The 26,946-nt window shown below is 46.8% G+C and overlaps 1 protein-coding gene across 3 annotated transcripts in view; it reads left to right on the top strand.

The window, feature by feature from the left end:
• GRID1 (glutamate ionotropic receptor delta type subunit 1) overlaps nucleotides 1-26,946 on the top strand; it is a 2,258,979-nt gene that overhangs the window by 622,087 nt on the left and 1,609,946 nt on the right. For all 3 annotated transcript variants that reach the window (XM_085615050.1, XM_085615049.1, XM_085615053.1), the window contains exon 3: nucleotides 26,629-26,913. In XM_085615050.1, the coding sequence (XP_085471176.1) occupies nucleotides 26,629-26,913 (285 nt within the window). The remainder of the gene's footprint in view (nucleotides 1-26,628; nucleotides 26,914-26,946) is intronic.

Below are 26,946 nucleotides of genomic sequence, written 5' to 3'. Positions count from 1 at the left end.
GCACAGTGGCATGGCTCCCTTCCTGGGGCCCGGTGCGGTCTTCTGGGCCCATGCTGTCGTCTGACGAGGTGTCTAAGGCTCGTAGCCTGGCTGCTGGACGCCTCCTCATTCTCACACCTGCAAGCGGAGATGTGGCCGGTGATTCGAACATGAGTGGCGATGCTGGCTCTGGTTGTGGTGATGCTGGCTCTGGTTGTGGTGATGCTGGCTCTCGGTGAGGTGATGCTGGCTCTGGGTGCGGCGAGGCTGGCTGTGTTGGTGGTGCGGCTGCCAGTGGGCCTGCTCCCTGGTCTGAACTTGTGCTGGCTAGAGGTGATACTTGTGGCCGGTGTGCCGTCTCTCCTGCAGCATGCCCTGTCCTGCATGATGTCACATCTGTGGACAGAAATACAACATTGGCTCAGTGTCCCCGAAGGGCTGCATTGCAAGCGTCACAATAACACATTTCACATTCCAATATGTCCTCTGTCTCCTTGTGCCTCAAGTGCGTGACATGCCTTGTTGCCCTGTAACATTTACGTCATGGTTAGTGTTGCCCTGACTACATCTCCCGGAATGCATTGCCTGTCTGCACTGACACGTGTGGACTGCAGTGTGATTCTCGTTTCACAATGGGGGATGTGGGATAGGGGTAGGGGGGGCTACATTGCTGTGCTTTCGTCTTACCTTGGTGTGTTGCGGCTCTGGCAGAGCTGTCGGCGTCCCCAAGACCCACGACGCTCTCCTGCTGGATTGTGGCCGCCACCAGCTCCTCCAGTTCGGTGAGGGCAGGTGCCCTGTTGGTTCCACCTCCGGTCTGGCTGGCCTCCTTCTGGATGTCGCCCATCTTCCTCTTGGTTACAATCCTCAGGTCATACCAGCGCTTTTTGAGGACCTCAATGTCCCTGTGGGTCACTCCCACAGCATTGACCTGCGCCTGGATGGCCAGCCATATGTTGCGCTTTTCCGCCTCAGGCACTTGCAGGGATTGCCTTCCAAACAGCTTCTGGTGCTGCTTCACCACCTCCTCCACCAGCACCTGGAGTTCCTTGGGGCTAAATTTCAGCTTCCTCCTCCTTTCCCCTCCATCTTTCTGTGTTCTCTGGCTGGACATGCTGTTCGTTTACCCGCTCGCACATGCAACGGCTCCCTGCCTCTCCTCTGCACTCCAAGCCTCTCCAGGGTCGGCTAATTATGTACACCTGCCTGGGTGTGGCCACTTCGGCTAATTATGTACACCTGCCTGGGTGTGGGCACTTCCTGGTTGGGTGGGCTGTCGTTGCACAGGATTAGCTGTTTCGTCAAGTCATGTGATTTTATTTACCGAATCCGTACATACCGATTCGGTATTTTCCGATTCGGTAAATACCACCTCGGTATTTTCCGATTCGGTAAATACCACCTCGGTATTTTCCGATTCGGTAAATACCACCTCGGTATTTACCGATTCGGTGAATTCCGATTCGTGATTACCGAATGTTACCGAATCGGTAACTGTTACCGAATTTTTACCTACATATAACTTACCGATTCTAATTTACCGATTCGGTACGGCTCGGTATTTAAGAACCGGTAAAATTTATTTACCTACATGAGGCCCCTGATGTACTAAACGGTTGGTTGCTAAAGGTGATAGCGAATTCCACACTGATTTTTTGTGACTGGCCTCTAATTGGGGATTATAAAATCTCCAGTTGCAGGGATTCGCAGAACGACCAGTCTACTGATTACTAATTAGGCAGGTTACTATTTGCAACTCTCTGTGATTAGCTGTAAACACAGGGATAGTGCCCTGAAAAGTTCAGAATACCACCTTCCCTAGGTCTTCATGCCCAAATGAATTTATTTTTAGCAAGCCATCAGTCCCTAAAGTAACAGTGGTGTTTTAATAAAACCCTGTTCAGAAGCACATTGGTGAAGGGAAGGCGGTTGACATCTGTACCACTGGCAGCTCCCCTGGAGGCCGCCTAACAAGATTTACAGCGGGGATGCTCTCCAAAGGTGACGGTTTCCCTTTTGCAAATCAGTTACCACCACCTTTCTAGAGTCAGTAACTGTTCCAGATTTGCAAAGACAATCTATGCCATACCAAATCACCATTAGGAGGTGATGCCCCGTGACACCCCTTGCTAATTACTATTAAGAATGGGTGGGTAAACCCAAATGGCGTGTCAGAAATGCTTTTCCAAATCGCACAATTGATTTAAAATATTTTGTTCCTAAACTCAGTATTTTTGAGAATTGCAAAGTTTGTGGCAGCAAAATGGCATGGTAGATCAATTCCATGTATTCTAAAACCATGTCAGAATCTTAGCATTAAGACTGAAAAACCTTTGAGGGCAAAGCTCCACAAAAGCCCTAGAAAAAGGAACTAACTTAGCAAAACAATAAATGCATGAATGTTTAGTCTCAGTCATGCAGGAGATCCAAGTAACATAGTCATCCAGGTTAACAATACCGGGCGTTGAGGAAGCTTGTTTACAGCCATAAATGCATTTGTGAGCAATGGTCCATATTGACAAGAACTCGCCATACGGCAGCACTGCAGGCCTCTATGGCAAAAGAAAAGGGCAGGAATACGCTGTATTGTCAGGCTGCCCGGGGTCCATGCAGGGGACCCTCTTAACAGGGCGACCGCCTTAGTGCCACAGGAAGGCACACAAGTCAACGTATTAGGGTCCCCAGTCAGTCGGCCGCGTCACTTCCGGCCGTGGTGGGGGAGGACAGGGGTACAAATACCTTCCCCGCCCATGGAACAGCCTCTTGCCTGCTGCCCGTCTCGCTGTTTAGACGTCCCCCATAGCTGTCAATTAGATTGCGGTGAGTGCTTACCCCCCCCATTTTCTCTCTCTCCCGCCCGGTCTCCACCATCGGGGTAGTATTTAGGGCTGGGCGGCCCGCCACGGCTGTGGTCGCCTGGGGGGGGTTCGGGCAGCTCTCCGTGTTACAGGTAGCGGCATAGAGGTGCACCCCCTCGCATTAAGTCAGAGGAGGGGAGCGAAGTGGGGCCCCTACCAAGTGGTATAGGGGGCCAAGGCCCGAGGGGTCGCGTTTGGCCAGCATCCACGGCCTAGGCCACGCAGCCATGTTGTGCGGCTCTGTGCTGGCCCGGGAGGTGCCGGTGGCGTGAGGGCCAGTGAGTGCAGCCAGGTTTGCTTCAGAGCGGCGTGTAGGCAGAGGTACTTAGCGCGGGTTTGGGGTGTGGAGCGCAATGCTTGTAGTGCTGCTCCCTCACCTCCGGTAGCTTTTCAGCCAGGGCTCTTGCTGCCTGTCCCCACGGGGCCCGGTCCACTTTCCAGGGAGCAATGCTGGCCTCCCCTGCCGTTACGCGGTCAGGCCAGCGGTGCTATTCCGGGGCCGACAGCCCGCGCAGGCTTGTTTGTTGCATGGGGGGAGGGCAGCTGCATTGTTTCCCAAGGTACTGCACCACTTTGAGGCTTGATGGGTCCCAAGACCGCGGCCCACGCCGCACACCGCCGGGAGACCGAGCAGGTCTTACCTCCGGAACAGGGCTGGGTTTGCCTACGCGTCGGGATAGGGTGGGCTCACCGGGTGGCCATTTGCTCTACGCTGGATACACGGTGTCCGCCGGGTCTGGTGACTCGCGGGTGTTGGGATGCTCTTGTTGAGCTGGGGGCATGATTAGACATTATCTTTACTCAGGCATATCTTCTGCTGTGGTGCCGTCGGCCTAGTGAGGCCCCCACCTTCCCCATCCCCTGGTCGGCGGAGCAGGGCGTCGCAAGTCTCCCCCGCTGGTTTTCTAATAGGCAGTCCTTTCTCGGGGCCTGACCCGCTGGGTGCTACGAGCGTTGGAATGTAGGCAAAGGGTTCGAAGCCTAGGACGCCCGTTCGGAGCTGCGCCGGGCTCGGATGGTGACCGGTGCGCCCATTCCCTACCAGCTTGTACCTACCCAGGGGCCGCGCTGGCATGGGAGACGTTATCGGTTGGGCAGAATCTTTTCCTACCTTGGTTCATCCTGTCCTGGAAATAACCAGCAGTCGTGGGAAAAATTTTGGGCACCCAAACCCCTGTGGGCTTGAATCTTCCTCCAGGGGGGTCCCGCCTAGGTAGGCAGTTGTTCGGCAAATGTTAGTGGATAACGGGGAGGCGCGATATCCATCCTGAGGCAGGGCAGCCCCCCTTACCTATCTGACTGCCGGTTGTTGTGCCGCGGCCCTCGGGGACTGGGGGGGAAGGGACGCATACGCCGCGGGACACCCTCTCTGTGGCAGAACAGGGCCTCGGCCCGTGTGGTTCTAGCAAGCATTGATTATACCAGCTGTCCTGACTTGCGTTTGTGAGGATGTTACTGGTTACTTGAAGGTGAGAATGGAGGACACAGCTATTCTCAGGTCGGGCGGCTTACCGGCCTAAGCCAGATCCTGAGCACGTGTGTTGGCCACGCCCTCAAATACATTGTGAGGGGCTGGGCCCAAGCAGGTGGCACAGGCACCATTCCCTCAAAGGGGATACCGGAGGGCAGGCCCTGCATAATGGGACGCTGCAGGAGCAGGCAGCGCGGTCCACATCAGCACGGGTACATCTGATCCCCAGACAGCATGTTTACGAGGACTGCGGACTCTGCTGTCTCCATGACTATGCTCACCGGCCCAGGCTCGACCCAAAATAGCCCGGTGGCGCCGACCGTATATGGGGACCAAGGCACCAGGGTTGTACCTTAGGTAGTCGAGTTCTAGTGAACGGGGGGATAGGAAGCTTGCTCAATATTATACACAAGCCTTAGATGCTGCTTCTTATCTTATGCAGCTAACAACCATTGACAAAGTTATAGTCCCGACTTGTTGTAGGAATGAGGCTAGCGGTGTTTTGGCCACCGGGTGGCACTGCTGCATTCTGTTACTTCCGGCACATGCCTCTCAAGTCAGTCCTACAGTCTGTTATCATAATTTATAGTGTGTGTGTGGCACAGTGATGACTAAGTTATATTTGCAACAAAAAAAAAATTATTGCATTGTCAGCGGAAACGTAGACCATTGACACAAGAAGTGCAGCTGATTTACACTTCCCTCCTCATGATAGAGTTGAACTCCAGATTCTCTCCTTGGTTTTTCCGACTCAGCAAGCAACACACGTTTCATGGGGCAGCGGGCTGCAGCCGTAATTGTGTTTTGTCAACCTCATTAGAAGAGAGTGAATGTCCGGTCACGATGTTACAGTAGCAGAGTATGTTTATGTGCGTATCCTGTTTCCCGGGTTATTGTGGCCAGGGCCCGCAGACTGGTTGGGATCGGGTTAGGTTGTCGGATGCCACGGGCGACCAACTAAAGTGTTGTTGATGCCTCCAACCCATGCGCATTCAAGGATTGCCGTGGTCCTCATTGGGTGTGGCTGGTCAGGCCTGCCTGCGCACATTCCATGGGGCGGTAGCAGTCTTTGATGTTTTTGCTCCCGTCATCCAGAGAGCGTGGAGGAAGTATTGGGCAAGCCATCAGCTAGCCATGACCGCGTCGCACAAATTTTATTCGCGAACGACGACCAGATGGGGCAGGGTCACTTCGTTGGGGCCCTCAGGCTAATGCGATTCTGTCTGTCTCTTTATCTTAGTTATCAAGCTACTCGGTTATGTTTTCTTTCACACAGCTACTTTCACTCATGATAAAAAGGGAGGTAGGAGTAGAAAGTTTTAAGAGGGTTCCATGTTTCTGCCAGAGTGTTGAACTTGCATCCATTGCGACTCGTTCCTATTCAATACCGCCAAGAGTTATATCACGCTCAAATATTGGAAGTGTTAGAGGGATCTGGCACAGCTGCCATGTACATTTTTTGGCTTGTCATTGCTAGCAACGTGAGATCGCAATCTGGCCACAGGAAATTGGCTTTTCCATTTGCCGATGCATTTTGGCCATCAGAGTTGGGGGGCTCAGGTGATGATAGCTGAGTCACGGGTCACCAGAGATGTCACGATACAAGTGTAAGCTGCCGTTTTACCATATATAGAATGTGAAGATGCTCAGTTGAACTTGGGTGCAGTTCCCTCTATCCCGTGTCCCCAAGGCAGGGCTCCTGTAATCACTGGAGGGGCACCGGGGGCATTCACTCTGGATGTGTCACCGGGAGCATGTATGCACGAGGGGTTATGGTCTGCAAGTACACAAAAGGGGACCCGTTGCAAGTACACGTTTAGACGGTGCAAGCACACACGAGGTGACTCGGTCCGCAAACGAGGACCGTCTGGGAACGGACCTCCGGGGACAGAGATTATTTCAAGCATTTCATCCAGCACCCTGCATACTTGAAGTAATTATGCTGCTGCTGCTGCTTCCAGTAGGGCTTCCACGAGGGAGAAACAGCTACCTGTTTTACTATGTTTAAAATGTAGAGTGTGCTCTACGGTGGGGGCAACATGGTGCACCTGCTTCAATCTCCCTGTATTAAAATAAACGCTCCCTCGGGTACACAGGAGGTAACGCAGTGTGCAACTACACATGCTGTGACGCGATGTGCATTTATGCATGAGGTGACGATGTGTGCACTTACGCATGAGGTGACGCCGTGTGCACTTACACATGAGGTGACGCTGTGTGCAGTTACACATGAGGTGACGCTGTGTGCAGTTACACATGAGGTGATGCTGGGTGCAGTTACACATGAGGTGACGCTGTGTGCAGTTACACATGAGGTGACGCGTGATGTGCAGTTACACATGAGGTGACGCGCGATGTGCAGTTACACATGAGGTGACGCTGTGTGCAGTTACACATGAGATACGAGGTCTGCAGTTACACATGAGGTGACGCGGGGTGCAGATACACATGAGGTGACACTGCAGTTACACATGAGGTGACACTGTGTGCAGTTACACATGAGGTGCCACTGTGGCAGTTACACATGAGTTAATACGGTGCAGTTACACATAATTTGACTGTGCAGTTACACACGAGGGGACACGAGGTGCAAGTACTCAGGAATTGATACCGGGTGCAAGCACACATGAGGATACGGTGCAAGTGCACATCAGGTGACACGGTGCGCAAAGTAAGGATGGACTAGGAGGTGGCATCCAGTGGCCGGGATTATTACAAGCATTTCAACAACCGTGGCATGCTTGAAGGGAATAGGCAGCCGCTCTAATGAGAAGAGCCTAACGCTTTGAGTAAAAGTATAGTTGGCAAACTTGGAGTGAACTGCTAAAAACAGCTGGGGCCTCACATGTTATATGATGCAGGTGTCGGGGAGCACACACACGTTACCAGCGGGGGGAAGCACCCCACTTTTCCAGGTAATAGGACCAGCAGTCCGGGGCATCTAAGTTCAGGGTAATTACAGGGGCCTTCTAACTCTTTATTGGACTTGCCATGTTGCTGCGCTTCAAAGACAGAGGTTGAATGTCTCCTGACAAGCTCAGCTTGCATTGTAGTTGTTTCAACATTGGAACTGGGGCCTACAATCTCCTTGCGTTTTGCAGTTATAAAAAAAAAAAAAAAAGAATTGTAAAGGAATAGCAGTGTAGGAACTGGGCACACTTAGCAGTACAGCCAGCAATTATGAAGAATTGGGGGGGTGTCAGATATTCTTTGCAGTATTATCAGGGAGCTGCGGCTACGTTCTAACAATGTGAGGTACATTGATGACTGTCATGCTTTTATCCACAGATTAGCGAGGCAGGTTAACAGGCTGCATCTTGTCTCTGTGGGTTTGATGTGTGGTCGGGTCATTTGACCAAGTAGGGCCATTATCACTTGGTATATCTGGGCATGAAGGGATGCCAGGCAAGATTCTAGCGAAGGCAGGTAGCGGTACTTATGGGATATGGGATGTATTGTCTCACTGGCAGGTCACTATGCAAGGGGACTATGTACCTAGGTCACGCATATCAGGAAGAGGTGCCCATTGGAAGCAAGAGGGGGACTGCACAGAACAGGACACTGCACAGGTTAGATGCCGGCAAATTGTGGCTGCACTAATGCACATGGCAAAGTAATCCTGGACTGATTCACATGCGGGGGTGGTGGTGGTGGCCCTACCTCATTTCACAGGATCACTCCCTGTTGGGTATATCTAACAATAATCTCTTTGGGCTTTACATTTACAGCCGCTCTTGCCTCAGCCATACTGTGAGTAGGTTAGCCATGGACTTTAATAAAGTGCTGCAATGGCCCTCTAATGCTATAGTACAGCATCTAGCTTACTGGTGCTAGTTGGACCAGCATTTGCACGAGCAGTGGCTCACATGGGTAGCAGCAAAGCTTCCTTTTATTTTCGCCCGGGATTAGGGCGGGCAATGTCATTAAACTTTGCAGCCAGAAACGGAATAGGCAAAGACATACCTGTGATTGTGCAACACGCACTCAGCAGTAAAGCTGGCTAGTTTCAGCATAATCCTGGTATACCGTCAGTAAAAAACGTAAGGTTATGGGCTATACACGAATAGGCACTTTCTGTCAGCTGGGGTGTGAGTGGGCCATTCCCAAGAGGGTGCGATTTGTCTGGATAGTGTTGATAGGAAGGGGATGGAGCACTAATACGGACAACTACCAGAGCACATTTTGCAGTCACAGTTAAGATTAATTGATTGCATGTTACCAGTAAGTAAGTCCGTTTTTATATAGCGCAGCTACTCACCCTTATGGGTCTCAAGGCGCTGGGGTCCGTAGTGGAAATTACACATGGTGCTGAGCTGAGCTGCCGCCGGAGCCGGGGATCGAACCGGGAACCCTGTGCTCCGAAGTCAGCTGCCCTGGCCGCTGCATCACACCACACCTGACCAGTTGCTTCAGCTAAGCAAATTTTCCTTGGGAGTTGTCAGCTAACATTGGGACTGCAATTTTGGTGGTCAGATGGTTAGCAGGCCTTTTAGAGGTGGGTTTATAGCTCAGGCATGCCCAAGTAAGGGTTAAGAGGATAGAAGTCGGCACTGGGATACAAGGTTACAGACCTGGGGAGTGGCAAAACTGAAAGAGGTTGTGTTCAACCTCTTGGTCACAGGTTCAGATCCTGGTAGATCCACACGTGTAAATGCTCCTGCCCTATAGCCTTGGTTGGCAGCCATGCAGGTTGTGGATGTTGTCATCCAACAAGTATGCTACGGTCCAAAGATTGGGAAAACTCTGGGTTAAGCACAAATCGGCTACAAAGTATTAAAGAGCACCTGGCATTCCCAGTATTCTAAAAAAGGGCAGGTATTTATACAAATGGCCCCTCCTGTTCACACTGTCTTGTCTGCTCCCTGGGATACTAGTAGATGTTTGGGAGGGCAAGGCGTCATCTAGGGTGGTGAGTGGCTTAATTCGATGGACATGCTCCAACAAGCGCTATACACAGATAACGGGGTGAGAGGAAGTAAGGCGGGCTTCATAACTCTAAATTCTACCCGCATTGGCACATCTTATCAGGAGTTGCTTGTTAAGGTATTGTTCTTTAGCCAGGCAATGTTAACATCTATCCAACACCAAACTCATTGTTTTGGGTTATCCTGGGCGCATATACACTCGCTGGTGTAAGGACACCAGTGTGGCAACACAGCACCGGTTGGCAGTTGCCAATATACTCAATGAGGGCGCAGGTCGAACCTACTATGTCTCGCCTTTTCAGGGCAGCACTGAAGGGCTAGGCGAGGCAAGTGCCTCGGATACTGGGTCCCCCTTCGAGTTTTAGACTCTCCAGGACATGCTTGCAGGTGGGGCAATAGGAATCCCAGCCGCCCGTAAGCCACCCTGGGGAGGGGTAGTGTTATGGTACAGGCACTGGAACAGCTTCTGTAGAAACAGCGGCAAGGGTGGGGGGTTGTCTCCCCTCTCATCACTGTGGTCTGACACTTGGGAGCAATGAGTTGACTTTCCAGGATAGGAGGGTCCTGCTGCCAGAATTGAATTCTTCCTGGTATAAGTTATGCAACCATCGGTTTGCATGTGTGTTTGATAGTCAAAGATACCCCAAAGTATAATGGGAGGAGCCTGGCCAGTGGTTGCCGTGTAAACCTCACGCAGGAGAAATCAAGAGTGCCAGGTGTAGAGGCCCTGAACAGAGGGGTCTTGGTTTTATCAGGCATGCCGACCACATGTTAAATTCCACAGTGAGTTTAAAAAAGGATGGGTGCACCTGTCCAGAAGGGGCATGTTGGCCTCCGGTCCAGTATGGGCTTGGACTGGTTTTGGCTGGACCTGGGAGAGGCCCGGGAATCAGCAGGATGTAGGTAAAGATGCCTACCTTGGTGGGGGGCCCTGGTTGTGACGGTGGCCACCCCCAGAGCTGTGGAATATTACAGGGCGATCCAGAGTCTGCAAGGTACAGAAGGGTACTATATGCAGCAGCACAACAAGGGTGCAAAGCCAAGTATACCCAGGGATGTCTTAGCGTTGTCCCCCGTCCTACGGGCGGTTGTGGGCCTGAGCAACCGGGGGCTGCCTGGAACGCTCTGCCCCCCTTTTTTGTGGGGCGTGAGTAAGTGCGTGGACTGGCGGTCCACTGATGGGAGGGGTGGCCCCTCCCAAAATTGGTAACCACCGATTGGCGACGGCCACGGTGTAATTTTGCTCATCAGGCAGGCAAGCAGCATAGGGGCTGGCCTTCCCTTGGATCGCCCGTAAGATAACCCACCATGTTGGCATATTTGTTATGCAAATAAATCTGCAGCAAATTTCTCCACTAACAAGGTGTCATGTGGTTTATTTATGTATTTTGCTGTACAAAAACGGAGAAGGTGTCTTGTGGTTTATTTATGTATGTTGCTGTATGAGAACTGAGAAGTGTTGCCGATATTGGCACTATGATTAGATATGGTGCATTCCTGTTCTTTTCCCCTGCACTGGCGCCCAATGGGCTTCCATGCACCAATGCAGGCACCCATGTGCCATGATGCAAGGGTGTCTGCGTTGCAGGGATGATTGTTTTAGTGCAGAAAGGGAAACCTTTCTGCACAAAAACAATCACAAGATGCTTTTTCCTCTTTCTATGTGTGCTGCGAGGAGAAATAAAGGTGTTTCTCCTCATCCTGCCTCCCTTACATCTCGGGGGTGTACGTTTTTGGTACCGCCTCTCAGTTATAATTCCTTGTAAATCTGGGGCAGTGTCAAAAAGCCATGGGTGTTGCTGGGACCGCCCCCAGCAACCCCCACTGCATGCCCCTTTGATTCAGAAAATTGCGTTACAGGGAATGGTATTTACAAGGCTGCATTAAGCCATGCAAAAAGTGACCTGGTGCTGCCTGGTAAATATGGAACAGGCCCCTTCGCAAAAAGTGACGCTCCGGTGGCGCAGCCTCATTGTAAATGAGTTCCAATGTGTCTAATACATATTATTGTAAAACATTTGTTGAGTTAGCCACATCGAACATGTAGGAAGACTGGGAGCTTTGCACCCGGTGACCACTTGATGGCATCAATCACTAATATGGGAAGTCAAGGATCTGCCTTTCCTTCACTCTTGCATTTATTAACAATATCTGCGGGCCTTGCAGGCGATGGTCAGTCACGATTGAAAGGGCTGCATTAAACGCTACTCTGTATCCTTCAGTCTCGGGCAGAAATGTTACACAGTATCCTGGATGAATCGAGAAAGGAAATAACATTTTCGCGCTGAAGGGCATTGAGTTATTGGGCTGCAGGCGAGTTGTGGCTGTGCATGAAAAGAGCCTGACAACACAAATTGATGCCAAATAAAAACTCCAGAAGGCTGAATAGGAGCACTGCCATTTTGTTGACTTTTCCACAACTTTAGGGTATTTCAAATTATGTTTGTCATCTATGCTGAGATATGTTCAAATGTGATGATAGCTGACTTCATCAATGATTTTTCGGTCGTCGTTCTATTTTCACGTACTCTTGATTTCTGGCTCCCCTCCTTTCACATCTATCTTTTCTCGTTTACAGCTGATCAAGCACACTGGCTGGCAGTCAGAATAATTTAAAGGGCCCACCAAATGAATGATGTCATAATAAACCACAAAACTTCATCAGACTTCATCAATCAAAGCAAAATTCCTCAATGCCTATTGGTTATTGCTAGTACTGCAGGACCGGGTAAAGAGAAATATGTTTGTTCTCTTCACTTGACAGTCCCTTTAATATTTTAGAAGTTCTTTCAGGTGGACTAGACTCTCCGATTTTACTAACAGTTCCGCATTCTAAATTTTGTAAACACTTGGTACCTAAAAACTGGAGTTCACGAGGAGATACACTAAAAAAGGGGAAAAAAGTTTCAGTGAAATCTCACATCTTCCTAGTTTGATTTTCTTGTTAGTTTTACTCATTCTTTGCAGTCATGCGCGTATCTGTAACATACAGTAAAGCAATTGTGTGGGACAACCGTGATATCAGCATGTATTAATGCATTTTAGGCATCTTGGGATAGGATCCTCTGAACTAGATTGAGGCTTGGGTATATTAGATGACAGCTTTTTTTCCCCCTTGGGCAGTATGAATCCTCTTCCATTTATCCCAGTTTGCCCATGTAATGAAAATTTGCTTCAGAGTTTCATGCCTTTTGTGTTTTTCTGAAGATTTTACTTTTGTTTTACATTACGCTATCTAATCCCAGTTTTGACGGGCTCAGGGATAATCAGATGTAGACCCGCCCTCCTGCACCCACAGTCACTGAGATCACCACTGATTTGCTTTAGGTTCACTTCATTTCTGAACAGCGCTCCCCGTGTTAGGAGCAATATGATCTTTAGATTTAATTATGTACCAAGGTCTGGATTTTAATGCATGGATTTAATGGTTTTAAAATTGTGTATTTTTTAATGCATATGCTTTTATGATCCTATGTAATATGTTCAGGTAAAGCTAATTGATTGATTGATAATGCATCTTATGAATGTAAAATTCATACTTTGCCAAATAATGTTAATGCTGAGTAAATGTTTAGCATGCAAAGATATTTAAGAATCAAGACAGTCAATAAAAATGAATAAATGGGGACAATGTCTTGCTCACAGGCCTCTCTGAGTCTCCTTCTGCCTCGAATGGTCAAGTTTCATGATTCCACTGTCACATTCCATAATCAAAGCAAACAAGACCACATCAGCTAACCACCAGCACATTCAGTGGCTATCACGTCCAGCTTCATTCAAGTTCACTTCAACATGATGAAATGCAAGTCTCGAAGGGTGGGACAGAAAAAGACAGGAAGATAGATTTTCTTTTAATGGGACCATCTCCCCTTTGATCTCAGGATTTTTCTCTCCTCCCATCTTCAGGAATCAACTTTAAGCCCTCTTTATCTTTCAACATATCCCTTCATCCCACCAATCTTTCCTTCAACTTACCATCAGCTCTGTTGTAAGAAATATAATTATTCTTTTTAATGCACTTTAAAAAAATCATTTTTACCTCTTTATGTACTCATGTGGTCACAAGGAATGAATGGAAGCCTAGTAATGTACATGGGACAAAGTCTATGGGCTTCATTAGGATGCGGACGGACCCTAACGGGGATGGGGACCACCCGACATAGTGTTGGGGTTCCACCGGAAAAATTACAGTGTGACTGCTACCGTGGCGGTCGCATTGTCCAGGGTTTCCATTGCGGCGGGTGCTGCAGGCTGCAGAACCCGCTGCAATGGAAAAAAGTGATGTGTGACACATCCATGTACTATGTGACAGGCACCATGCGGTGCCTGTCCCTTTGTACAGGAAACTGTGGGGAGCACCAAAGGTGCCCCCCCACACCCACAGTCAAGGGCCCAGGATTAAGGGTGGCCCGCTACGGGCCCCCAGTGACCCTCCCCGCCAACATTTCCCATAGCCAAATGAAAGGCTGGTGGGGAGAGACCATCGACCACCATTTTAGAGGTAGGAAGGCCTCTGATGCACTGGCAGGCTCAAGGAGCCTGTCAGATGCGTGGCGGTCAGAGTTTCCAACTGCCACGGAACTGCCCGCCATTGTAATTTGGTGGGTATAAAATGGCCTTACGATGGCAGTGAGACCGCCACCTTTAGCCTGTCAGTGGCGGTCTTACCGTGATCGTAATGAGGCCCTATGTTTCGGTGTACATATGGAGGAAGCAGGGGCCAAGGCCAAGCAAATACAGAAGCTCTACTTTGATCTAGCACAGTCCCTAGTGAAGAACTACACATCTGTTTAATGGCTGTTGCCCTGTTGTCTTAGTTGTTTTCAATTGGTAGGATTAATAGCAAAGTTCAATATTTTGTTTAATTTCCACCAATATCTTTCTTGGAAGCTACATGGATTCGAAGTAAATTGCATTTGATGGATTGCCCAATGAGGGTCAAGGAAATGGCAAAACTTTATTGTGTTAACAGCTGGTTGGAAGATGATTTTACCTCTTCCAAGTTGCACTCTTGGTTAATTTTGTGATGGAGTTAAACATCTTAGCATTAGGCATGTCAAGCTCCACCTTCAAAACATAAGTGTTTGATGCCAATATTTCAAAAAACAGCTCTGGTCAAAGTTAAAGGTCTAATACACATAAATTAAAAGGCTTAATGTTACTTTTGCTCTAAATGCCCTTTTTTTCAAATGCCACTTTTTTCCCACAATAGGTCATTTAAATGACATACAGAATGGGAAGGAAAATCAGTGAAGTGTTGTCTAAATGGGTTAATATGCAGAGTGCAGCAGAGACGAGATAACTTGCAAATACATTTTATAATTGCTAGATAGTGTTGCAAAGTGATCAGAGTTGTGCACGAGTCTATAGTGTGTAGTTTAATGCATGATGCATGTTGCAAAAGAGACTTCAAAAGAAACTGCACTATTAAATGGAAGGAAGGATGGCATATATGAAATACAATGCACATAAACTTTATAACTTGAATGTTGATTTGTATGAACGGTGGGATTGTGCACATATACAAAGGGTGCCTTTTCAAAAAGTGGCTAACATGCTATTTCTTCAGAAAGTCGATAAATAAAACAAAAATATATATTATAAAAGCAAGCAAGATGGTGTGCAAATACACTAGTTATCACCACTAGACAGGCATTTGCTAAAACACAGACAAATAATCAGACTGCTGCTCATCAGAGTTTTCCGCTTCAGTAAAATAATAATTGGGAAAGCCAATGGATATTGCATTGTCAGTGTTGGGGGAGTGACGGGATCGGCTTTGATAATTCCCAACTGGCCAGGTTAAAAGATGGCCACCATGTTGCATGACACAACATGTCATTGCCAAGCCATGACAACAAAATGCATGTCGAGTCACTGAACGTGGAGGCCATCTTGAAAGAATAGAAACAATATTACCATTGTTTCAATACTCTTATCATGCCCATTTGTTCTATTGGCTGTGCCAATGATTGTTGAAGAGGTCATTGGCACTGGCAGTAGCGCTACCACTACAGAGAGAAGAAGCACTGGACTGTTCAATGGGACAACATCTCGGGCATCGCCAAGGCTGCCATCGCCACAAGGCATGCAGTTAAAAAGAACCAGGAGACGGGGGCAGGCTAAAGAGTACGTCCAGGGCAACACCAAGGCTGCCATTCAGCACTTGGCACCCAGCGAATGAGCATCAAGAGGGGGAGTAAATGCTAAGGAGAACGCGCAGGGCATCTCCAAAGCCACCATATGGTGCCCGTCGTGCCACCGAAGGACGTTGGGAGAACGCTCTGAAAATCAAGAGCACATAGAGTGCTAAACAAGTAATGAAATTAAAAAATAGTAAAGAAGTTCTATGGCGTCATCAGTGCAAAGCTACAGCCTAGCTAAAAGCCAGGGTAACCAAGTTTTGCCGCAGATGGGGAATTAAAATAGAAAAGGGAGGACTGCCACCAATAAAAAGCAGGGAACCGAGATTGACAAGAAAGTCATCTAATCATGAGCTGACAGTGTATCATTGTATACAATACTGTCTGTGGCAGAGCAAAACCTAAGAACACGTGTCACATTATCACAGAATCATGGGTATTTTTGCATTAATTGCCAAATGCTGTATTACCCCTGTGTTTTTCAGTTTTTGCCGCTTTTCCTGCCCTTTTTCTGCCCTGGTTTCAGGACTCTTGCACTTGTGTACTGTCCAGGTATTTCCCTCTGTAAATTAATACACCAGGGACGATAAACAGCTCTCGGCAGTGCTCGGCATTGGAAAGCTGGGAAATATTTATTGACCTATGGTTTAAACGGTATTGGCTGCTCGGCTTGGTTTTATAGACTGTGCTTACAGAGTCTGACTGTCTTTGTTGTTTTATTGCATTTTTTATGAAATATACACATGGCTGAATATATTAGAGCACAGATGTGTGCTGTGATTGTTGGCAAACGGTTCCTGGGGGACTTAATCAGTTCAGCAGCGCTCTGCCACTTTAAAGCTGAAAGATGTTATCTTTTTGCAAGACGCTGAGCTCCCTCCGCACCTTGATCACAAATAGAAACACCTTGGGTTGTATTTTAGAAAGAAGGATTCTTGCTTTTGCTCTGAGGTAGGAGAGAAAGGATTCCAGAAAAATAAAGTTAAGGATACACGCTGAGTAGTGAGACGGCCATTGAAAGAGAAGCGAGGATGCGCGAAGAGGAGAAATAAATCTGGTACAAAAAAGAATTCTAACTCACTTGGGTTAACAGCGGTTTGGACAGAAGAAAGTGAGCAAACGTATGGTCGCTGTAAATGAAAATTGGGCATAAAGGCATAATTCGTGCCCGAAAGTACACAAGGAGGGGCAGTTTTAGGAGACATTTTACATAACACGAAAATTGGGAACTGGCCTAATGGCTGGGACACCATCAGAGTGGACACGAATAAGAGCAACAAAAAAAAGACAAGCTGCCTTCTTCACCTATGCTCTTGGGGGCAGATTTACAAGCCCCTTGCGCCTCTTTTACGCTGCCGTTGCGTCACTTTTGTGACCCAGCGGTGGCGCAAAGCCAGCGCCATGGTACTTACAACGTGACTCATCTGGGAGATGCGTCACGTTGTAAAGCCCTGCACCACATGTAGGCGCTCCGGCGCGGGGGAGGGGGGCGTTCCGGCGCAGGAACGCCTCCTAAAGGTGGCTGAGTGAAATCCAGTAGAATTCACTCAGCCACTTTTAAGGCCATGCTGCATCAAAACCCTGCGCCTGCTTGAAGCAGGCGTAAGGATTGACGCAGCATTTTAAAGGTAGGGCACCCCGAGCCTTGCTGGAGCTGCATCGCGTTTGCGACGCAACTCCAGCAATTCGCATCTGTCCATTCGCATCTGTCCATTTTTGCCCCATGGTGCGCCGCATTGTAAATGTGGCGCATCCATGGAGGCGGAGCCGTGACGCACAATAACTGGCGCATCCCTGCTGATATGCAGGGTGCACCAGTTATTGTAAATCTGCCCCTTGGTATCTTGAAATATATCCCATTACTATCAGTGACGCCTCAACCCTTCATCAATTTATTAAAAAATTAAGATTGTTTAAAGAATGCTACATCAGGATACAGTAACAGCACTCAACCCTTTCAGCTCTAGAAAGAAGGTTCAAGAAAAAAGGTATCTGTTGACAAATGAAAATGATAAATCCATATATTAAGATGGAAAAAGAGTAAAGAGAGCAGAGCGACTAATAGAAATGAAGAACGTGATGGTGGGAAGAACGATATTAAGGAATATACATAAGTTAGAGAGTTGATGAGGAATAATGAAAAACTGTTCCAAGAGAAAGGGGCTGAGAGAGGAATGGGAGGTATGACAAAAGTGAGAAATAAGTGGAGACAGTGACAAGTGAAAAGTGAAAAGGAATTGAATAAAAAGAGAGGGGTCTAAATGTAAACACTGAAACATTGGAGGGGGAGAGGTGATCGTGTAGGGAAGGAATAGATATTAACCATGGAAAAGTAAGTGGCGAGAGGGGTATAAAAGGATATGAGGGCAGGGAAAGAAGATGAAGGATACAAATAATGAGAGCAAGTGAGGGCTATTTAAGGAAAGAGAGGCTACATTAGAGCTAGGCTGAAAGAGTGAGAAAGACAGAATAAATAAGCAAGAGAGAAAGCAAGAGAGAAAGGGGAGGTTTTTCCCAGGGTATGGCTGGTCATTATTTTTTTCTCTCCTTTACTGTTTCCATGCAGTGGCAGGCAGAAAAAACAGAACATCACACCATCCAACTTATGTAGGGTGGTCAATGAACTGCCCTTCATCTGATGCCCCCTAATCTGCCAAGCCATCCGGCTTTCTGTAGACAGAGACAGCTGGGGTACAAAAACAGAAAGCTTAAGGCCTATCTGACCTTAAATAAGATGGACGAACTGAAAGTATGGAGGCCAATGTTTGCGATTTATTTATTTATTTGAAGAGTTTTATATAGCACTGGCTAGACCTGGAGGTATCAGAGCGCTTTACATGAGGACAAGTGTGTTACAAGTTACATGAGGACAAGTGAAATACAAGTTACATCAGTTACAGGGTTACACGGTACAACGACATATAAAAGACATTGTTATGCAGTCGGAGGGAGGGAGCGGAAGGGAGACACAGCGGAGAGACGTGGAGAACAGTGTCCAATGTCCGGCTGGTAGGTGACAGCTGAGGGGTAAACCAAGGCCGATCTCCTCTATAGCTGTCTAGGCAGCTCCACCGGGCATCAGCCATATTGCTCAGTCTCGGTTGGAGGTAGGGGGAGAAAAGGGGTGCATCACCAAATCCAATTAGAAGAGAGAGGTGTTGTTGGCTCCAATGGAATTGGTGAAGGGCGCTGGTCGCTCCGGCGGCAACAGGCATCATGAGCACAGTCGCAACCACACATGGAGGAACCAGGGAAACGGACTCCATGCGCTCAAAGGCAAAGCTATATGGGGGAGGCAGCAGATAGGTCTGGGAAGCACCGCATCTCAGGACAAGTCAATTTTTCTCTTTCCCCATGTGGTGTTCGGGGGCCCCAGAGTCTTCCCACCTCCTCACAAGACACCTCCGTGGGATCTTCGTGTCAAGATTCACCAGGGGCGCACTCCCGCCGCCATCTTAGGGTCAAGGCGTCACACGGGGGGACACCTCTCGTCAAACTTTGCGTATCCCCCTTATCTTTGCAGCTCCCCTCTGATTTTGGGAATTTATGGGGGGCTGCACCCCTATTGGTGAATAACAAACGCACTCACCCCTTCTGCCACAAACCGACTCCCCCTCTATGGCAGCTGTTGTCGTCGCGGGGACGCTCTTCTTCTGGTCTTTTTTCCCGATGCAGGAGCATGAGTTTCTATAGTTTAATTCCACTTGCCACAGGGGCCCTGGTTGCAGATCCCACACTGCTGAAGTTCCGTTGGGCTCAGAATTACTGGAAACGAGGGTTTTGTAGTCAGGCAGGCCGCCTCGCTGCACTCCTTCAATCGGATTTTTCTCCGTGATTCGCCACTCCGCCTCTGCAAAGCGAGTAGCTTCTTACTCAGGGGGGCTCCACTTGCCACAGGGCCCCAGTTGCAGATCCCACACCGCTGAAGCTCCATCGGGTTCAAAATTACTGGAAGCAAAGGTCAGGCACCGCCATTTTGAAGTCGGGCAGGCCACCTCGCTGCACTCCTTCAATCAGATTTTACTCCGCGATTCGCCACTCCGCCTCTGCACAGCGAGTAATTTCTTTCTCAAGGGGGCTCCACTCGCCACGGGGCCCCCGGTTGCAGAACCCACACCGCTGAAGCTCCGTCAGGCTCAAAATTACTGGAAGCAATGGTCGGGCACCGCCATTTTGTAGTTGGGCAGGCCGCCTCGCTGAACTCCTACAATTGGTTTTTCTCAGCGATTCGGGGTCAGCGGCCCCTGAGAATTGCTCTGCTTACTGGGGGGGTATTTCACCGCCATTTTTCCAATGAGTTGACGTTCGAAATGCCAGGATTCAGAAGGGATTAGGTCACCTAGGGAGCCTAGGGCAGGAGTTCCATTGAAACACCACTAGCCGGCCATGATGCTCCGCCCCTCTCCCCTTTCTCAGACTTAGAGCGTCTAAAGTCTCTGTTTCAGACTCTCACACGTCCCCCGGTTCATAGCCCCATCCCTGTGAGTGTTGCCAGCTCCGCTGCACAAGGGACGACAACCCAGGCTGCCCCATCCCCACTGACTGCACACCATGCTTCTTCAGTTTGGACCCAGCTATAAGGAGCTTGCTATGGAGTACCCTGTCCACCAAGCTATAAATCAGGCCTTTTATTTGTTGTACTTCCCATTCTTTGAATCATTAGTATGATGCATTTTTGATGCTGGCTAATAAGAAAGCTGAATAGTTTTTGATTCGTTTAGATCATCAGTCGGGCTTCCAGTAGTCAGCGTTAGAAGATGCAATGGCTTCTTCAGAATAGTGGCATTATTTTACAGAGTAAAAAAAAAGGTACAGTATTTCTGTTTCTCACATTTGAAAAAAATTAGATATTCAAAATCTGTTTTCAAATGTGTGTAGCAGAGGAAGCTTTATTAATGCTGACATGTGGGTATCATCAACAGCTGCCAAGAGAATAAATCTAGAGAAGAGGGCTAAATCCACACGAATAGGAACTGACAGGTCAGTCTGTTAGCCCTGTCTGTTGTTTTTGCAGGTCACAAAACATAATTTTAGAGTAGGCATATATTGTTCCAACGGGCCCCTAATGCACCTCTGCTCTGGGTAGTCTTAGCTGGTACAATTAACTGATAATGTGTGAGATATTGCTGTTTTACACTTCCATTGTCAGCCTGGTTATCTGACACAAAGAAGGGCGAGGGTCATACTAGCAGGATCTGCATGGAAAAATAGTGGCACAACATTGGCAGAGCACATGGGGCTGAGACCTGCTCAGTAGATTAATGTTTACATAAGACCACGAACATTGATAGTTTCAAAGTAAAAGAAACAGAGGAAACAAATTAGGAAAATGGAATTACCCTTTCTTATGACAAATCACCTCCAAATAGCACTTTTTCCTGTGTCCTCCATTGACCTTTCCAGTCTTCTAAGAGGGCTGGCTGAGTTGGTACAAAAACAAGTTATGAGGATTTAATATGGAGGCCGTCGTGCACTTCACATTGGTGACCTACAGGATTCCTGCTCCAGCCACCAAAAAAGCTCGGGAATTAATAACTAGAGTCTGCTTGCTAGTTACTCCCAAAGTTGCACTATGATATGCACTTACAAACTGAATTAAAATATGTATTAAAGCTTTAGTCTCCAAGACCGCAAAATTGAAAGCATCTTGTGAGACAAGTTCTATGCTTCTTGCTGGCACAATTCAACGAACGCCTTATCGAAATTGCACCCAGTTTTGTAAGGCAGCAAAATAAAGAACTGGACTTTGCCGTGAAAAGATTTCTCTCTACAGTGCTAAATTTAAGCCAGTGTTTTCTGGTGCTCAGCACAGGCACTTAAGTTGTCAACACCGGCACTTATGACAGTCTGCCACACAGTGGCGCTGTCTGACTAATTTAGGGATCAACACAACAGAGGTTTATTAATTTAATATACATGAAAAATGACTAATACCCACCGCCCAAGCCATTCTTGTATCTTTGGGGGCCTGGTATAGTCTGACTTGTCACACTTTTAGGAGTGTGGTAGTTAGGAATTGTGTTGGTATTGTCACTGGCAGTGCTTGCAGGTGCAATGGGTGGTGCAATCTGCAGTAGCTTCCTGACAAGGGCCCTGGCACTTATTTCTTTTACAAATTAAGCACTGCCTTTGTACATGCCATTGTGGGTTTGCAAATGTGCTACTATTCCACTAGCCTAAGTAACAGGAATCAGAAGCTGATTCCATTTTTCAAAACTAGAGAATCTGAAGTATGGATCTGTGCTTGCCTTGCAAGTCACAGTTTCAAACAGCTTCAAAGAAATATTGGTTGGATAGTGATATTACACTTCTCATGAATTAGGTAATGCACGCGATGAACGTGCCATTTTGGGAGATTCGAGGAACCATGTCATACCAATATATATCTTCTGGCTGCCTGCTTCTCTTGGATGACCGCATGAGCCAATCCTTGTTTATTTCCTAGCCAACCATACACTGCATTCTGGGACAAGTAGTTTTAGACTCAGAAGAACAATAATAAGAACAACTAGAACAACGAAGACGCTCTCTGTTCAGCCATAGCAGATGGGTTTCCATTTTTAGGGTATGAGGAACTATACTATACAGTAAGTTGTGCATCCATTCTGATATGTACTTTTCCAATTTGCCAATTTTTGCAAGGTTTGTTTATCGCTTGATTTAATTTGAAGCAGTGCTGTCATTCTGCATTATTGCACTCTGTCAGGATTTTGCTGTCTCTTCATACAGATTGTCTTGAAACGTCTGCTATTGTATGAGTCTGGGGGGCGCAGAAGGAGGGCATTTATTTGAGACATTTAAAATTGAAATGACTAATAATAGTATTTATTTAATCAGGAAGGTGATGCACACCAAGTCCTCATTACTATGCACTGTCTTCTTGTCATAAGACGTGAAAGGGATGATAATTTCTTACACATGATTTCATTTTGATTTTCTTCTCCCCACTCAAGATTAAAAGATGTTGTTTTCCAGTTCATCATATAAATTATCATTGCATCGTTTCCTCCTTTTAGTTGTCAATCTATGTCAGCAAATAGAGCAATTACATATGAATATGTTAGACTATCTATCTTTCTATCTTTCTATCTATCTATCTATCTATCTATCTATCTATCTATCTATCTATCTATCTATCTATCTATCTATCTATCTATCTATCTATCTATCTATCTATCTATCTATCTATCTATCTAGTTGTTTTGCTAACTCTAACGCTATGTCTGACATCATCCATCCAACCATCCATCCATCCATCCATCTTTCTTTTATTTCTTGATCTCACTATCTTTTTATATATTTATATTTCCATCCAAACATCTCTGTAGGTTTGCATCTTCTGCATAGAGCTGTATCTGTATCTTTATTGCATTATCAATTTATCTATTAGTCTGCTTGTTTCATTGTTTTCAGGCATAGCACAGGACTTTAGAAAATGATAAAAATAAAATCTTAATAATATAACTTATTCTGTAAAAGGGTGACACAAATTGCAGGCAGTAAATGTAATTTTAATAAGTGGAGCCACATACTCTAAATTTGTCCGCCTTTAGAAAATGACGTATGAAAATAGAAACTGTTTTTTTCCTGGGGTTTTTCATTGCCTATTCTAGAGCATCATCCTTCAGCAACAAGTAAACTCAAACATCAGTATGTAGGGTTGTAACAGTTTCCTCCTGCACCCACATAATTTGTCCCAGCCTTACCACCAGTCTGTATTTAATAATTACATATGCACATATGCTTATGTAAATCATTGGTGTTGGACTTGGCCCTCTTTGCAGGATCATCCCCAAACCTTTTCCACACGCCTCCTGTATTTTATGATTTCATTTTTGCTCGCCCTTGAACTCTACACACTTTCCACTGCTAATCAGTTCTAAAGTGCTTGTGCTCTCTCCTTTAAACATGGCAAAATTGGCTTCTAACCAATTGGCATATTTATGTATTTGTAATTACCTAGTAAAGTGGTATTATATGTACCCAGGGCCTGGAAATCAAATACAACTAGTGGGCTAGCAGCACTTATTGTGCCACCCACTTAAGCGGCCCTTTAAACATGCCTCGGGCCTGCTATTGAAGCCTGTGTGCGCAGTTTAGACCTGGCAAAATAAACCTTTTGCCAGGCCAAGACCTACCTTTTTAATAAATATGTTTCATCTAGGGTAGGCCATAAACAGCCAATAGTGCGTGTTTCACTGTATCTAAAAAACTGGACATGTAGTTTAAACATTTACATGTCATGGTAGTGAAAAACTCACATTCATTTTTCACTACTGCAAGGCCTGCCTCTCCCACAGGATAACATTGAGTTACCTTATTTCATTTAATAAATGCTAGTTTTCAGTTGGGCGACACGTATACAAAACAGTGATGGATGGAATGCTTGAATTAATATCGGCCACTGATAATCACTCGGGCCACACCCTAATCCATCTCTGTTTTACACACCATGCCACTTCAGTTTGGACCTAGCTACATGCACATCTGTCTTGACCCTGCTCCAATAGGAACACTCCAACCTGAACTGCCAAGCCAGGTCCTCCCTGAAACGGGACACAATTAACCCAGGACTGGTTTCGCCCTTGATATGGGCTTATCAGTCGGGTATAGCTTGGTTCTTGTGACACAGTGTGCCTGGGACCCATGTCTGGTCATACCCGCTCCACTTGGGGTGGAACAGTAAGAATGCAAAACAGTGATGGATAGAATGTTTGAATTAATCTCAGCCACTGAAATCACTTGGGGCCACACCCCAATCCATCGTTATTTTGCACACCATGCCATATGTTATAATATAATTATTGTGTCACCCTAAATGGGATGCATATGCCCAGATGTGGGTCGCGTGCACCCTATGTCACTAGAACCAAGTTGTACCCGGCTGACGAGCCCATAATTTGAGAAAAACCGGTCCTGGGCTGGATTGAGATCTGCATCAGGAAGGACCTGGCTTGACAGTTCTAGTTGGACTTTTACTATTGGAGCAGGGTTGAGACTGATTTGCATATAGCTGGGTCCAAACTGCGGGTGCATGGTGAGCCAAAGATTGATGGGTTGGAGTTGTGCCTCAAGGTACTGCCAGTGGTTACACGTATTTTAAGCACAGCCTTTTGTGTATTTCATTTACTGCACTAAGTGGGAGGGGTGTGCCCAGACGTGAGCCCCATGATCACTGGGCCACTGGAACTAATCTGTACCTGGCTGAAGAGCCCGTAACTAGGGTGAAACCAGTCCCAGGTTGCTTGTGTTCTGGCTCAGGTAGGACCTATCTTGACAGTTTGATTGCCAGTCACAATTCTGAAACTGCAGCATTTAAAAAGTTGACATTTTCTTGTCTTGTGTATTACTTTCAGACAGTAAGACAAAGGGGGAATAGCTGTTAGCAGGATGGGCCATCTAAAGGTCTCTGTAGCAAGACTGCAAAGGTGAAATTTCAGTCATTTACTAAGTCAGAAATCAGGAACACTACAAAAGAGCATAGGAACTCCAAAGGTGAAGACCTTTATTGGAAAGTGATCTACTAGACCAGTGGTCTTCAAACTTTTTACTGCCACGCACCACCAGTGAGGTAAAAAAAATCATTGGGCAGCCCTCAGAATTTTCCACAATTATTTGTATTAAATTGGCAATGTTTAAATAGGTCTATACATACTTGAACACTGCAGTTACGTTCTTTTACTGGTTTAAAAATGCAATCATATACATGATTGCCAAACATACTATTCTGATCAGGCAGGCCTTACTAACACATACAAGTATCCACAGTGTGACTATTATAAGTGGAGGTTGGGGTTTGAAGAATATCTGGAGTCCCTTCCCTTTTGACACCTTCTGCCAGCTTGGATATGAATAGCAAAATATGTTAGCGTTGGCCCATTACAGAGTTACTGTTTTCAGCTTAAAACAAAGCACTGTTATCAGCACAATGCTTCTTTTAGGTCAGAGCCTCGGGCACCTCCTGGGATCACTTGAGGCCCCCCTAGCAGGCCCCGCCCCTCAGTTTGAAGACCCCTGTACTAGAATATTTTTCTCTTATTTGGGGATCTCGAACCCAAACACAGCTTTCCTAGAAATTGATATTCTATTGCCAATAATGTGGAGATTCTGAACCAAATAAAGTAATCTTTTCAGTACAAGTGCTTGAAATACCTTGCCAACTTAACCGCAATCTAAAAATGCAGTCAATGTAGAAAGAAAACCATTGTACATCATAATTACTTTTTTCCTTTTCACTTACAAAGCCTTTTGCATCACTTTCAGTTTTACTATTTTCTAGTCATGAATTTACTTATTTAGGGGCATATTATTAAGCTTTAGCGGCAGAAAACTGCCGCTAAAGCGGCGATAATGGGCTTGATAATATACCGCAGAGAATTCCCATAGAAGCCCATGTTGACACCAGAACATGGGCTTCTATGGAAATTCTCAAGGGCATATTATCAAGCCCATTATCGCCGCTTTAGCAGCAGTTTTCTGCCGCTAAAGCGGCGATAATTTTAACGCCGTTTCTTGATAATATGCCCCTTAATTTTGTATTAGGAGATTGTTAAGCATTTGTTATAGTTCCTGTCTCATGATCTCACCCTTGCAAGTACTTTTTCATCATCACATTTTTCCCTCTGTCACAGTTTTCCTAACTATGTAGTCCCCTTTCTTTCTCCTTTTTATATCTTTTGCCGGCTTTCTCTGAATAAACGTCTAGTTATGGAACAAGTGCCATTTCTGGCCACCTGCAGCCGCAGTGTAAATTAAGCAATGGTACATATGCCGTATTCATAAACATAGCACTTGCTGTCCCATGGATCACTTTTTTCACGATTTCTAGGATCAAACTGACCACATTCGTGGCCGAATGTTCAGTGCTTTAAATGGAACTATACAAGTGCTGGTACTCATTATTTAGAGTACCTGTTTGCTCCTGAGGAGAAGTGCCGGTACTCATTATTTAGAGTACCTGCTTGCTCCTGAGGAGAAGTGCCGGTACTCATTATTTAGAGTACTTGCTTGCTCCTGAGGAGAAGTGCCGGTACTCATTATTTAGAGTACCTGCTTGCTCCTGAGGAGAAGTGCCGGTACTCTCCCTTTCAAATGAAAGAAGTGCAGGTACTCAGTAGCCGGACAGCCCATTTAAAGCACTGACTGAATGTTGCAATACAATATCTGACTCTCCTGCGCCTTCAGTATGATTTGCTGGTTGGCTTTTGCACTCTTGACTGCCTGGTAACCCTGGCCTTGTTCTTTCCTTGCAGCCTGTGACCTGATGACGCAGGGAATCTTAGCCTTAGTGACGTCCACTGGTTGTGCCTCAGCAAACGCCCTGCAGTCCTTGACGGACGCAATGCACATCCCCCACCTCTTCGTGCAACGCCACATGGGAGGATCCCCGCGGACTGTCTGCCACTTCAACCCCAGCCTGGAAGGGGAGGAGTACACCTTGGCTGCTCGACCACCAGTGCGCCTCAATGACGTCATGCTGAAGCTCGTCACAGAGCTCCGGTGGCAGAAGTTCATCGTCTTTTACGACAGCGATTATGGTGAGTCATTAGAAGTGAATCCGCGTATACCTC

Source organism: Triturus cristatus, chromosome 1_2, assembly GCF_964204655.1.
Source record: "Triturus cristatus chromosome 1_2, aTriCri1.1, whole genome shotgun sequence".
Classification (NCBI taxonomy): Eukaryota; Metazoa; Chordata; class Amphibia; order Caudata; family Salamandridae; genus Triturus; species Triturus cristatus.
The sequence above is the reverse complement of the archived record's forward strand: the minus strand, read 5'-3'. Positions and strand labels throughout refer to the sequence as shown.